This window comes from Stegodyphus dumicola, chromosome 10, assembly GCF_044657685.1.
Source record: "Stegodyphus dumicola isolate Sdum_Otavi_A_Nest chromosome 10, ASM4465768v1".
Lineage (NCBI taxonomy): Eukaryota > Metazoa > Arthropoda > Arachnida > Araneae > Eresidae > Stegodyphus > Stegodyphus dumicola.
Window position 1 is genome coordinate 58038947 of NC_140777.1, and position 15221 is coordinate 58054167.

The 15221-nt window shown below is 34.5% G+C and overlaps 1 protein-coding gene across 1 annotated transcript in view; it reads left to right on the top strand.

The window, feature by feature from the left end:
• LOC118193411 (zinc transporter Slc39a7-like) overlaps positions 1-15221 on the top strand; it is a 76955-nt gene that overhangs the window by 19191 nt on the left and 42543 nt on the right. The window contains exon 2 of the mRNA XM_085824955.1: positions 9473-9681. Within this exon, the coding sequence (XP_085681081.1) occupies positions 9473-9681 (209 nt within the window). The remainder of the gene's footprint in view (positions 1-9472; positions 9682-15221) is intronic.

Sequence of the window (15221 nt, forward strand, 5' to 3'; positions counted from 1 at the left end):
ACTTGGGCATAATCTGGAATCATCAGGCACAGGAAAATGCATAGTATTTTTGCAGTTTGTTTTGGATCAGCTGCATTGATGTTAAAGGTAATTCCCGGGTGAAAACACGTTCTAACTCTTTCTGATTATTAGGTTTTTTCGGTAATTTCAATGGCAGTTGAGACGTTGTTGGACAACTAGTGCTAGTATCGTCAGGTTGGGTATTCTTTGGGTTTTGGAGAAACTGATTAATTTTAAAGTTCTGTTTTATTAAGTCTTCTCACTTTCTCTTCATTACATTCCAAGACAATTTTTTCTGTTTTTCTTCTGATATCTGGGGGAAAATGAAAACCAAGAATGTGGAAGTAAAAATAAAAGTAGAAAATAACTGTTATAAGGACTTTTGCTTAAAATGCTTCTTCTTAAAAACACTCAGGAAGTCATTGTCTGAAGTATTTTACCTTACTTCTGAAAAAGTGAGTATATCTTAAACCATTGCTTAGAAAATATATGAACTATTAGATCAATACCAAATAATTCAAGGAGGTGGTGGTACTCTTTTGTGTATTTAAGTAAATAAATCAAATTTAAAGTATGTGTATAAGACATAATGAAATAGCGAAACACTTTTCCTTCAGTTTTCTGTGTAGCTAAATATCAAAAACTGGCCAACTTTTGATTTCAAAATACCTTGCATATTTTTACTTCACTTCAGATCTCAAATAGGCATGCTTTAAATTTATGGAACTCCTTAAATATGTCAATCCTTTCTTCTTGAAAGATAATGATTTTTAGTTTAATAAATAAATGGTTCATGTAAAGAAAGCACTTTTCAAGTAATTATGCTCAAATAGTTACTTTTCTGAGTTAAAGCTAACCTAAGTTTAACATAATACAGTCAAAAGTCATTAATTCGGACACCCATAATCTGGAATGATCTATAATCCGGACCTCAAAGCTACAAACTTTCTGCGCATGCGTCGGGCCTTTACGGCTGCAAATTTGTGTGTGCGCGTGCGCAAAATACGTTTACAAATGTGCGTTTAATGTATAACGGACGATATAAGCTAAGCTAAAATTATCTAATTCAGTTAATGTTGCAGATTGCGTTGTTCCTTAATCTTCGAATAGGATTCGGCTTATTATTTTTTGCAGACTGTTAGAGCAATTTTATAAAAGTAAGCTTGAACTTTCGATTATGTCAAATAGAATTTCTGATATATGTAAAGGATCTAAAAAGCGAAAGTATATTTCAAAGTCCATTAAACAAAAAGTGGAATTGCTGCAAAAAATGGATAAAGGCATATCCTTTGTTTATCTGCCCACCAGCGGCCGAGCGGTAAAAGTCGCTGAACACTGGTAGTTTGGTCCGAGGTTCGAATCCCGCGAACGGGCTGGCTGCATGGGCGTTTTCGTGGTTTTCCCCATGTGTAACGTGTATACGAGCCAGTTTCCCTTAGAAAGTTCTCCACGAAGGCATCCCTCCCCTTAGGCAGATAGCCCTCGAGGCTTTGCCATAATCACACACACACACACACCTTTGTTTATCTAAACTTTAACGTTTGTTTATCTTTAACGCCCCGGCACGCAATGAATTGGAAGTTGATCTGTCAGCACTATCCTTATCTTCAGGGCAGATGTTTTTATTTTATTTGGCTTATAATTCCTTACTAAATGTAGTATTTCCGTCTTTGATATGATTTAAATCAAATTCCTCGTCATTATAATTCGCTTCCAATAACGAAGAAAATAACAGAGGTTATTGAAAACGAAAAAATTTCGATTGACAAATTAGTCGGTATTCTCGACACAGCAATTATAGGACTTGAACAGTGGAACTTTATAGCTGAACAAGAAATTATGTCTGTTTATGGAATTAAAGAGAATGTATTATCATATAAAAAACGAAGCAACTTAAACAACTTGTATTGAAAGAAATGTTTAATAAAGTAAACAAGTAAATCTTAAGCTTTTTTTCTTTTTTTTTTTTTTTTTTTGTAAATTTTGATACCCTTTAGATCATAATTGTTTTTTATTTCATAAATTACAGTTTCATATTTTTAATTTTATAATTTCTGCATGCCATCTTACCAGATTTAAACTGATGATCTATAATCCGGAATTGCCGAAGTCGCGACGAGTCCGGATTAACGACTTTTGACTGTATGTAACTGCACTTACCTTTTTATATATATATATATATATATGTAGAATAACAATAACTGCAAGCAATCACTAAAAAAAGTCACAAAAAAGATTAATGTTGCACAAATTCCTATGATTGCAACTATAAACGCAAAATGGAGACTAAGCAATTTGTCTAACATCAATTTGTAACGCATCTACGGCATGCCCTGTACCCTTACATATGCATCGCCATCACGTATTTTCGTTCACATATATTTACAAGATCAGCTCAACTTATGCCAATAACTGCAAAACGCATTAACTAATAAAAAATCAAAGTGATATAAATAGTATAGATCTTATGCATGAACTGCAGTTTTTGCAAACTTTTGAAAGAATTGTAGCATCGGCGGTTGAAACTCTACATTATATCGTTTTCAACAACATAACGGTGTGCAGAAAAGAATTTGGGATATATCCCTAGATATCAACTCTACAGCATTTTTTGTGCCCTGTTGAAATCATAGTTTGAACTTTGTCATAAACTACATTGCGAACAACAATTTATTCAGTGCAAACTTATTGGGTCTGTATACTAATTTTTTTTTTAAATTTTAAGATAATAGTCTTCAGCAATATATTTAATATCCAATGTGTATAGAATATTATTTCGCTTTGGCTGCAGCTTTACTTTTTTATATGATGTTTCTGTTGTTGTTGACTATTGTTCACTTGTTAACCAGAGTCAGCCCAAGCCCATTAAATTTCTTGTGGCAAGGAGCGCAAGATACACCTGCTGTTGGCAACAGCATTGAGCACCTTACAGGTGACAGTGCTATTTAGCTCTTTTCACCTCCCAATTTTGATTAAGAGCATCCGGAGGGCGGGTCCGAGCATTCACCTACCCTTCTTCCCCTACCACCAACCTTTCAAGAGGACTTTTGCCTTGTATATTTAGAGTGCCCCATGGATACTGTACATTTACAAACATCCACGTCTTCTCTAAAATTCGAACCTGGGACCTTAGGCACGGCAGTGAGCAACCCTAACCACTATACCAGTTAGATGGCTTTTTATAACATAAATGTATTTATTATTCTTCAGTAAATATGTGTGGGTTTTAACAAAGCACAAAATGTTTGCGTATTTAGACAAAAGATAAAACTTAAATTTTGTGGTTTTTCATGTTACAGTCAAACGTCATTAATTCAGACACCCATAATCCGGAATGATCTATAATCCAGACCTCAAAGCTAAAAACTTTCTGCTCATGTGCCGCGTTGACACATGCGCATAGGCGTTTACGTGTGCACGTAAGACCTTTATGACTGCGCATATGCATATGCGCAAATGCAGAATACGTTTTCGCGTGCACGTTTAATGTATAATGGACGGTATAAGCTAAACTTATCTTAATTATCTATTTCAGTTAATGTTGATGATTGCGTTGTTCCTTAATCTTCGAATTGGATGCGGCTTATTATTTTTTGCAGACTGTAAGAGCAATTTTATAAAAGTAAACTTGAACTTTCGATTATGTCAAATAAAATTTCCGATGCTGGAGCTCCCAAAGGATCTACAAAACGAAAGTATGTTTCGATGTCCATCAAACAAAAAGTGGAATTGCTGCAGAAAATGGATAAAGACATGAAGAAGGTGACAGAGAGGTTAGTGAAAACGAAAAAAATTTCGATTGACAAGTTAGTCGGTATTCTCGGCACAGCAATTACGGGACTTGAACAGCGGAACTTTGTAACTGAACAAGAAAGTATGTCTGTTTATAGAATTAAAGAGAAACGAAGCAACTTAAACAACTTACATTGAAAGAAATGTTTAATAAAGTAAACAAATAAATATTAAGCTTTTTTTTTTTTTTTTTGTAAATTTTTGATACCTTTTAGATCAGTGTTTTTTTAACCTTTCTAGCAAGTCGCACCCTATTGAATCTGAAAATATATCTCGCGCACCCCATTGAAAAATGTGTTTTAAATTTTTTAGTCTAGAAAAATACATTTTTTTGCGAAACTTATTGTTTATGGAAAAACATTGTACATTTTATATAAATGCAAAACAATATTATTTTTTATTAATTAAGTTAAGACTAGTCTGTTGTTGTTTGTTCATTATTATACTGGCGAAGCGAGGTGCCTTTTTGAAAGACATACGCGTAAGTCATCACTTGCATTTAAGCGATTTCTCGCTTTAGATTTTTATATGCAAAAGCGATGAAAATCCCATTTCACACAAGTAGGTGGTAGCAAAGGGTAAGAGTAACTGCAGTGCTCCGTTCGCCAACTCTGGATAACGTTGTAACTGTGAACACCAGAACTGTTGCAATTCTAATTGTTCGAATTCCATTTGAACAGGTCCACTTGCTTGCATTTCAATAAGATGATCTTTTTTCAGATCACTATCATCCATCAAATTTAAGTCAAATAGAAATGGTTCCAGTATCCATCTCTAAGTTTTGGTAATATTTCCGGTAGAAAATGAATGATTCACTCAATCGTCTCAAATGTATTACAATGTTGGGTATAATTGCATTCTTTTCATTTTTCATAATAACTGAATCAAGCAAGGGAAAGTTTGCTAAATTCCCCTTTTCTACTCGACGTATCCAAATTTCAAAATTTTGCGATAAATGAAGATGATTTTTTACTAGATATTATTATATTTATACCAAATCCTTGCATTGATAGATTCAGTTCATTTAAATGGCTAAATATGTCTGCTAAGTAGGCCAGCCTCAGCATTGCATCATTACTCTCAAAATCTTTTACTAAATAACAGTTTTGACTAGTTAGTAATTGAATAATTTCCTCACGCAATTCAAAAACTCTGTTAAGCATGCGACCCTTAGATAACCAACATATTTTGATGTGATATAGGAGCACGGTATGATCAGCACCGATTTCTTCGAAAAATGCACGAAAAATGCGATGATTAAGCGCTCGCCCTCGGATGTATTTTACTACATTTACTGCTGTAGTTAGATGATGTTTTTAAACTTTCTGGCAATGCTTTCGACACAAGTGCATGACGATGCAACATGTGATGCGTTATTATAGCTTCCGGTAATTCTCATTTCATGTGTGATAAAAATCCTAAATTTTTACCTAACATTGCTGGGGCTCCATCAGTGCATATTGAGCTAATCACATTCATTGGTAATTGATATTTAGTAAAAAAATCTTTGATGCGATTGAAAATATCAGTTCCTCTCGTATTCACCTCCAGCAGCTCACAAAATAGAAATTCTTCTATCACCTCTTTTTCCTTCACATAACTGACAAATACCAAACGTTGGCTACAATTATCAACATCAGTTGACTCATCCAGTTGCATGCTTATTTTTAGTGGACTGATTTTTATGTCTTCAATTACTTGCATTAGAATATCTTCACTGAGATCTTGTATTCGCGATCGTATAATATCATTCGATAATGGAATCTGTTGGATTTTTTTATGTACTTCCGAATCTAAAACTGTTTTAGCAATAATTAAAGCAGAAGGTTTAATCAACTCTTCAGCGATCGTGTGAGGTTTCTTTTTTTCTTTTTTTTGCACATAAATATGCCACTTGATATGACGCTTCTAATAAAGGTTTTTGAATTGCTGGTCCGCACAATTTTAGGATAGTTCCACTGGTATCAAACCCAGCCTTCTTTGACTTCAAGCTGTTCATGCTATGCGCTTTTTCGCCACCATGCACATTGTTGAAATGCTCTAATAACTTTGATGGTTTGAAAATATTTTGGAACACAAAATGCATCGCGGTCGTTGCGTGCCATCTTTTTCGGTTGTGCAGGTAAATCCATAACCGGCATACTTATCGTTCCATTGTCGTTTTTTTGACATGGTGGGGTTCACTATAATCGATTTAATTATTTAGAAATAATGTAATATAATATATATAATGTTCTTACATTTGTAATATCACTGAATTCTATTCGGCTTGAACGGGCAATTAAGAATGTATTAGTCTCAAGAAGTTTCTGGACAAGTCAGAATACACAATACACATGTCGCAGACACAATAGTTGACTCAGCCTAACACAGGCGCAGTAGATGCAGACACAAATCTGTGAATCCGTAGATTTCATTGGAGTAGCACATGTTGAACTCAGCGCATGCACAAGCTGGGATAATGTTCTCCGCTTCTATCGTGGCTTCGTGGCTATTGAGGTTTCTTGAAGGTCATGCTTGTATTCCCACAAACTTTTTTTTTCTCTTTTCTCCGGCACCTAGCTGCCTGTTTGCGTTCGTTTGTAGCGTTTCATGCCTTTTCGTAGCGTAGTGTATACGCCCATCAGCACCGGCTCTTTCCTGTATCTTTTGCCGATAAGTGAGCTAGGTGCTACCAATTTTTATGAGCTTCAGTATTGGGGACACTATTGCAGATTTCAAATATTTCATTATAAGAAATTTAATAAATGATATTTAATAATTTTTATCATTAGGTAGGGGCTTCTCCCGCATCCCCACCCCCGGTTAAGAACCACTGCTTTAGATCATAATTGTTATTTATTTCATAAATTACGGTTTCATATTTTTAATTTTAGAATTTCTGCATGCCATCTTACGAGATTTAAACTGATGATCTATAATCCAAAAAAATCGATAATCCGGAATCGCCGAAGTCCCGACGAGTCCGGATTAACGACTTTTGACTGTATTATGTTAATATTTTTGAATGTTAACCATAAGCAATGTCCCTTTAATATTGTAACTACATAAAGGCGCTCACTAGACATTTGTACAACAGCACCGATTAGTCTTGGCGCAGGCCTGTGTTAAGCTGTGCACAGTTGGGTCAAGAAATGCTTTCAAGACTTGCTGTAAAGTGTGGATGAAAGCTGAAGTGGGCATCCCCTTCAGATTGAGACAGACTCAACAGTACAGAGGCTTGAGAAATTGATTCTATAAATGTAATTATAATAGTAACATTACTCGTTTGGTCCACTAAAAAAACATTTTGGAGGCAAACACTTTGCATGTGACGACGATGTTCAAGATTAATACCTAATGTGCTAGAGACAGCAACCTAAAGAATTTTATGTAGGTGGTTATTAGAACAATCATAAAACAATGTTACAGGTGTATAAATAATTGTGAACTTTATATTTATAAATAAAAATAGTTTTCAGACAAATATCTCCTTAGTTTGTTTTATAATTGCCTTGCATGTCTTATTTATTGACTTCACTTTGTATAATGGGGTGACAAACCAGTTTCTGTAAAAAATCTTTCCTTCCATCCTTCATATCCCTTCTCTCGCATACTTGCGTACACAAGGCGTACATTACCATAATCTAAATCATTGGTTCTCAACCTGTGGTATGTGTATTCCTGGGGGTACGTGATGGCATAAGCAGGGGTACATGAGAAAATTATCAAAAATGCAAAAAATAAACAAAACGTTATAATAAATGCTGATAAAAATCAAAATATTCAGAAAATTAAAATTTGGTATTGATTAGATAGAGAGTCAGTTTGACTAATTCCGATGCGAATATTACTATCCAAAATATATTTAAAAGGAATGTAATAAGTTGTAGCTAGCTCTGCCAGCACTTGTCATATTAACTCATTTGGGTATGATAATTCTCTTCTTTGTTCTGTCACAACATAATGTATATACCGACTGTATTTTTAGCATCTAGTGAGTAATCAGTCAGTAACTCTTTTTCCTTAAATTGTAATATCCAAATCAATTTAAGTGTGGAGCTCTGTTTTAAATGTAGTTTCTTTTAAAGTTGCAAATTGTAAAGTATTGCTGATATAAAATTTAATAAATTTTTAAGAAGTATGTACTTGCACAGAACAGAAACTATTTATATCGAATAATTCCGATTGGCATCTGTTCCAAACAAGTTTCAGAAAACTACCCATTTCAAATGGGCTTGAAAATGCACAGTGATAATGAATGGCTTCAAGGACTTGCTTAATAGTCCAACATTTTTTCAGAAGTAAATAAACTGAGGTTTTTCCAAACAGCCTGGAGTCTGAAAAACTGAATGTATGCTCAGTATGCTGAAAACGTTGTATTTCTGAGAATCATGCATTGAAAATAAATTACACCAAAATTTTCGAGACACTTTACAAATTTTTGTCATAAAAATTAGCTTCACTTTACAAAGAAAGTCAAATATAATATCAGAACCCATTCGAAAAGCTTCCAAGGGCTATTACTGGACCAAATGAAATGAGAAGGACAGATTCTATCAACGAAAATTCCTTTAAAGCAGCCTAAAAATTAATATTCTCAGAAAAAGAACAATTTATACTTTTCTTACTTAATTTATTACAGTTTATTAATTTTGCAATTTTAAAATAAAAGCATTGTAAGATGTATTGTGAGAATACCGAAGAAAGATCGAGGAATATGGATTCTTAAAGGGAGGAGTAGGGGTATACTATAGTCTGTCTCATTAAGAGGTACAGAAAAGGAAAAAAAAAAAAAAAAAAGGTAAGGACTGCTGATTTAAATAATTCATTCATAGATTTTGCTTAAATTTCAAGCACGCACAAGTGTAAATAAAAATTGGTACTTGGAATACATATATACATATTATCGTAACCACTATTGTAGAAGTTTCCAAGTTTTCAATATGTGCATCCATTCTTCAGGACACCATGCCCATGACAGTCCTTCAGCCAAGCCACCCTTTTTGTACACATTCTTTTTGTTATATTCCTTGTTTCAATGGTTTTTTAGACAAAGCCTGATGTTTTTTGCTTTAAATTCAATTTAGAATATGTGCTTGTATAATTTGCCAGCAATGGAAGAAATTGTGCAGAATTTCTGTAAGAATACAGTAATTTGGAGCAAAATCAGAAAAGGGAATAATAATGAGATGCTTTTGATAGGTAGCCAGTGAGCAATACTGATTTTCTGCAGTTTTGTGATTTTTAAGCCAAAAAAAAAAAAATTATGTACACGGGAAGAAGAGCAAAGCAAAAAATTACAGAATAGGTTTGCAAAAATGTGTTATATATTTTATGTGTAATATAATTGGTATTTAAAAATTAAAATTTATATTTCAAATTGCTAAAGTGTCTTTTATTTTGATACATTGATAATGTTTGTTGATTGACACTTTGATAGTTTTGTAAATTTAAAAAAAAAAAAAGTCATGCCAACATGCAATCGGTATGTAACTTTTACCTCTTCATCTGTAGAAAATCACCAAATTGTGCTAAGGTAGTTGCATCAATACAAAAGTATTTATAAATTCTCTAAACAGAACTATTGAAAGCTTTGTTCTTTCTTTTTGTAAAATTTAAGAGCATTATATTTTTATATAGTTTTTATTTTAAATGTGCTACATGTCTCAGACATATTAATTCTTTTAATATTTTTCAGATTTAAAAGATGAAATCATGGTTGCTGGTTATTTAAATCTTGCAGCAGATTTTCTTCATAATTTCACTGATGGATTAGCAATTGGTGCATCATATATTGTCAATCCTGGTGTTGGTGTAATTACTACTGCAACAATTCTTCTACATGAAGTTCCACATGAAATAGGAGATTTTGCTATTTTAATACAATCGGGTTGCAGCAAAAGAAAGGTAAGGATATTTCTTTGTTTCTTGCTAAAATTCGGAATATTTTCCCCCCTATCCTTAAAAAAGCCAGAGATTTTTTAAAAAACAAAAATATGACAGAAAGGTAAGAAGGTAATGCATTCTCATATTCAATATGAAATAGTTTAATAACTGTTTTCTGTAATGCAAGATGATTCTCAGATTTAATTCTTTAAAAACTTGAGTTAGTATATTTGTTCAATTATGATAACATCTACTTACCTTATTAGATAATAAGAGATGATAAATAAAGCTATAGATTTTCTTTCATTGCAGTGGTTGGATAGTGATTGAATCATTTTTAAGCAGTTTCTATGTCATTATATTATGGCAAATGCAAATTTGTTGATTCTTTGATTATGCTATTGTTACTGCATAATTCTACCATTATTATTATTTATTACAAATTAAAAACTATTATTTATTATTTTAGTTTATATATAGATGCAAAATATAAAAAAATGCAATGGCTTTGCTCTACGCAAACAAGCGACCTCTAATTAAATTTCCACAATTTCAGGATCTTCCCCTTAGACCAGTACTTTCGAGAACATTTGGGCATGTTATGTAACTGCTCCTATAAATGAAGAATTCACGCCATTTTGCGTCAGACCGCTTTCTCCCTCTACTGCTGTTAAGACCTATGCTGCCGCTCTTCTCATCTGCCTCCCTTTGTTTGAATAGTATGCTGCAGTAAATTTAAAGTTAATACTATTTGGTTCAAATTGCTATCGCATATTTAATCTTCAATGACCTGCCATTTGCATTGAATAAAGAGATGGAGCTAAAAAGTTAAATTCTGTGTCTTCAATTCCGATGTTTTCCACTTTCGCCACAACCACACCCGTACTCTGAAGTGACCAGATTGCTAAGCTTCATCATTTCCAGTGCTTGCCTGTCAAAATATTACATATATATATATATATATATTTATAAGAAAAGGAGAGGTAAAAACTAGCTAGAGCCAGCCGTAAAGAACATTTGAACTTCCTAATTCCTGATATTGCATGTAAAACAATGTCAAAGCAACTAAATTCAAGTTAAATAAAAAAATGTACATGAAAAAAAACCTATCCATTATACAAACAATAGAAAACCTGTACAACAAAATCAAAATATGTACGCAAAAGGAAAAAAAAAAAAAAAAAAAAACTATCCAATTTACATAAAATAGAAATATTTTACATAGAAAAACATGGTCAGTCTTCTCTGTTCAAGGTTTCAAACAGAACTTATCAAGTGAAAAGTGCTTGAAGCCTTCAACCAAGTTGATGACCCACTAAAACAAACACGTTTCTTCATTTTACTTAGATTTAGTTGTCTTGACTTTGTTTTACATGTAATATCAGGAATTAGAAAGTTCAAATGTTCCTAATTCCTGTTCCTAATTAGGAAGTTCTTTTTACGGCTCTAGCTCGTTTTTAGCTCTCTTTTTCTTATAAACCTATTGTAAAATTTGCAGCTCAACATGCAGTTTTTGACCAACAAGGTTGCACGTTTTTATGATTTACTACTTTCTACTTTTATATATACGAGGGCTATCCAGAAAGTAGATTACGTTTTGGAATAAAAAAATAAACAAAGTATAGGAAACAAATTTTATTATATACAGATGAAAGCCACACTCAAATACTACTTTTCTACATAGTCACCATACAAATTAAGGCATTTATCGTAGCGATGTACGAGCTTGGAAATTCCTTCGTCGAAAAATTCGGCCGCCTGCGCCTTCAACCACTTCGTTACCTCTTCTTGCAGCTGTGCGTCGTCATCAAAACGCTGCATAGCCAGCCACTTCTTCATTGCTGGGAATAGGTGGAAGTCGCTCGGTGCCAGGTCGGGACTGTACGGCGGATGAGGAAACAACTCCCACTTAAAAGATTCAAGAACTTTACGAGTGACATTTGCCGTGTGGGGCCGGGCGTTGTCGTGAATCAACAAGATCTTAGAGCTCAACATTCCTCTGCGCTTGTTTTGAATTGCTCTTCTGAGTTTTTGGAGAGTTTGGCAATACCTTTGAGAGTTTATTGTAGTGCCTCTTTCCAGGAAGTCCACCAAAATTACACCTTTTCTGTCCCAAAAAACAGTCGCCATCATCTTCCTTGCCGACATTGTTTGCATGCATTTCTTGGGTTTTTGGGGAGAACTTGTGTGCCCCCACTGCATTGATTGCAATTTCGTTTCACAGTTCACATGTTTCACCCATGTTTCGTCACCAGTAACGATGCGATCGAGTAAAGAGTCACCATCCTTATGGTAAGCGTCCAAAAAGTTCAACGCTGCAGCCATTCGCTGATTTTTGTCGTCCTCTGTCAAGATTTTTGGAATCCATCTTGCACAAAACTTGTGGTAACCAAGCTTTTCGCTGATGATTTCGTGCAACAAACTTCGCGAAATTTGTGGAAAACTCAAAGAAAGTTCCGTTATTGTGAAATTTCGATTTTCACGGACTTTAGCATCGACTTTTTCGAGAAGTTCGGCGGTCACTATGCTGGGTCTCCCACTTCGATCTTCGTCGTGAACATTGGTTCGGCCATTTTGAAATCTTATGACCCACTGACGCACTCCACCTTCAGTGATAATGTTGTCCCCATACACTTCACGAAGCTGCCGATAGATTTCTATCGGTTTACAGTTTTTTGCAGTCAGAAACCTTATTACTGAGCGCACCTCGCAGCTCGCGGGATTTTCAATTAACGCAGACATTTCAAACCGTCACAGTATCTGAACGGAGCACAGCACGAACCTCTCACTAGCACGGCTAGATGCAGACTGAGCTGCGCAACGCTCTGACCCCAAGATGGCCGCGCTAGCCCCGCCCCTAGCGGACACAGACGGAAACGTAATCTACTTCCTGGATGGCCCTCGTATATATATAATTTATAATTTAGAAGTTCTTGCTAGTATGGCAGCAGTTTACTATAACAAAAATAATATTAAATAAAATTAAAAATAATATTAAAGACAATAAGTGTGGCATGTCTTTTGGCAGTCAAGGGGTTAAAACTGGTAAATGCTAATAGTTCTGCCTGAATTTGAATCTGTGTGAACAAGCTGTCTGCATGGGCCTTTTTGTGGTTTTCCCCCCGTGTGTAACATAAAAAGTCAGTTTCCTTTAGAAAATCCTCCATGAAAGCATTCCTTGCCTCAGACAGGTAGTCTTTGTGTGCTTTGCCATATTTTAATAAATTAACAATAACTGTAGTGTTAAAGCATGCTATTGGCAGCTATTTCATTGTTGATGGGATAATCCATAAGTACCTAATAACTTATAAGGTTCCAACCTAGAACTTACAGCTATGTGTGTGGAACTTTGAGAACTGGTAAGCGAATAATTGCTTTAGTTCAGGAGACAGACACGTAAGCTTGGGAAGGGTTTAATTACCCTTTATTGCTCATAAAGTTCTAAAGGTGGCCTTATCTCAGAACATACAGAACAGCCTCCACTTGGGCTTGAACTCATGAGTATTAAGAAAAGCAAACTTAACTAATGCTTAAATAAAAAGATATAACCCAAGCTATAAAAATTCTACAGGAGTTGGCCCCTTAAATGCTAACTAAATCGCAAAGCTATCAAGGGCCTGAAATACAGCCAAGCACAGTAATAGCTTAGAGAGAGTGTAGCCAAAAGGCGAACGCACACTAGTCAGAATCTCTAGCTCTCTGACAAAGTCAGTGGAACTTCGCCTTTAAGTACTGCTTTTCCTTCATTTGCATTTAACCGCGAATCTAAAAATACACTCTGGCAGGAAATTTGTAAGCTGAAATTAGAAGCAACATGAAAGTAGCTTTAACTAAAAATATAACTGTTAACTAAAAATACAACTTAGAATAAATCGTACGAACATTTAAATTGTACTAAAGCGTAATTCTTATATTATTTGATACATGAAGCATATAGGATAAATCTGACATTTTACTTATTATTTATACCATACATTTCAGAATATTTTTCTGATTATAATTGCATATTTCAGAGGCCTTTTTGTGTAAATTATATGTTGTGAAAGAATGTTAATGCAGTTGAATCCTCATATAAGCAAGCCTGGGTTATAATAAAATGGTACTCTTCTGTTATTGGGACAAGATTCAGAAATGTATGTAGGTAAGTACATGCATATGCATGTATATGTGTATATACACACACACATGCATGCATAAAGAATATGAACATATGCATACATGAGCACCTAAATTTATAAATACAAGCATATACACATGCATTTCTGAATCCGGTCCTGATAACAGAATAATACCAATAAAAGTACAGACATAATGTTTTAGTCTTATGCAGTCTTCTGTGTAAATAATGTTATTTTACTTGGCTATAATAAATCCACAAATGTGATATAACAAATTATACTGATGTGTTGATCTGAATTTATATATATTGTCAAATTTCTGGGAGTTTTAGCTAAAAAATTACCAACCGTTAAAAATCATTCATGTGTATGCTATTAGGAGAGCAATAAATACCTTTACTATATTCATTCTTCATTTTATGCCCTATCAATGGTCAACTGGTTAAGACATCTGAATCTGGGTTCGATCTGAGGAAAGTGGATTGGCTGCATAGTTGGTTTTCATGGCTTTCCTAATGTGTAATATGAATAAGAGCCAGTTTTCTTTCAAAAGTTCTCCACAAAGTCATCCTTCCCCTTAAGCAGGAAGCCCTGGTGTGCTTTACCATTTTCCAGTGAATTAACGTAACCTTTCGATTGACTCTAATTGTTTGTAATTGTATTCTGAGCAAGAGCACATTCTTATTGTCTAATAAGAAGGCATTCCTGCTCAGAATGCAAGGCAAGACAAGTCAATATAAACTCCATTCAATCTATATAGATTAAAATTTCTGCAAAAATGTTATCTTTATATCTTGCTGTAAATATAAAACATTCTACTTTGAAAATAAAATGAGCATTTTTTAAAAATAAAGAGAACCTGGTTACTATTTGCTGGAAATGCAATTTATTCAATTCTATAATTGTACCATGTGAAAAAAATCAAGGCTTGGTAAATTCCGTTCATCAGAAAAGTTTGAATATGAGGGAAAATTGAGGAGGCCCAAAATAAAGGGGTTAAAGAAGTGTTCTAGTGATAACTAAAGTGTTTCATAGTTGACAAAAATCGCAGTCTTCCAATTATTTGGACGAATACTTCAGGTAAAGGCCCACTCCTAAGTCCTGCTTTGCTGCCTCAACATGGCAGAGGGGAGTCACTGGGCAGAATGGACAAAGTACATCAGGAGCATAGCTCTTGCTAGGGCCACTCTAGGCATGAAGGCTATTCCAATATGCCCAGCTAAAGCATAGCTGGTGAAGATCCTTCAGGGGATTACCGTCTTGGTGATCGCGTGTCCCAATCCTGGGGTCCCAGTGATCTATCTTTTTTTCCATCTCCTTTTAACTGTAACTTTTCTCGTTTCCTTCTCCCTTGTGGTTTTTCTCTTCCAAGGTTGGGGCTTGTCATAAGAAACTGGAACAGTCCTTGTGCCTAGTTTTCAAGTGGCAAGAAAACTGCCCACA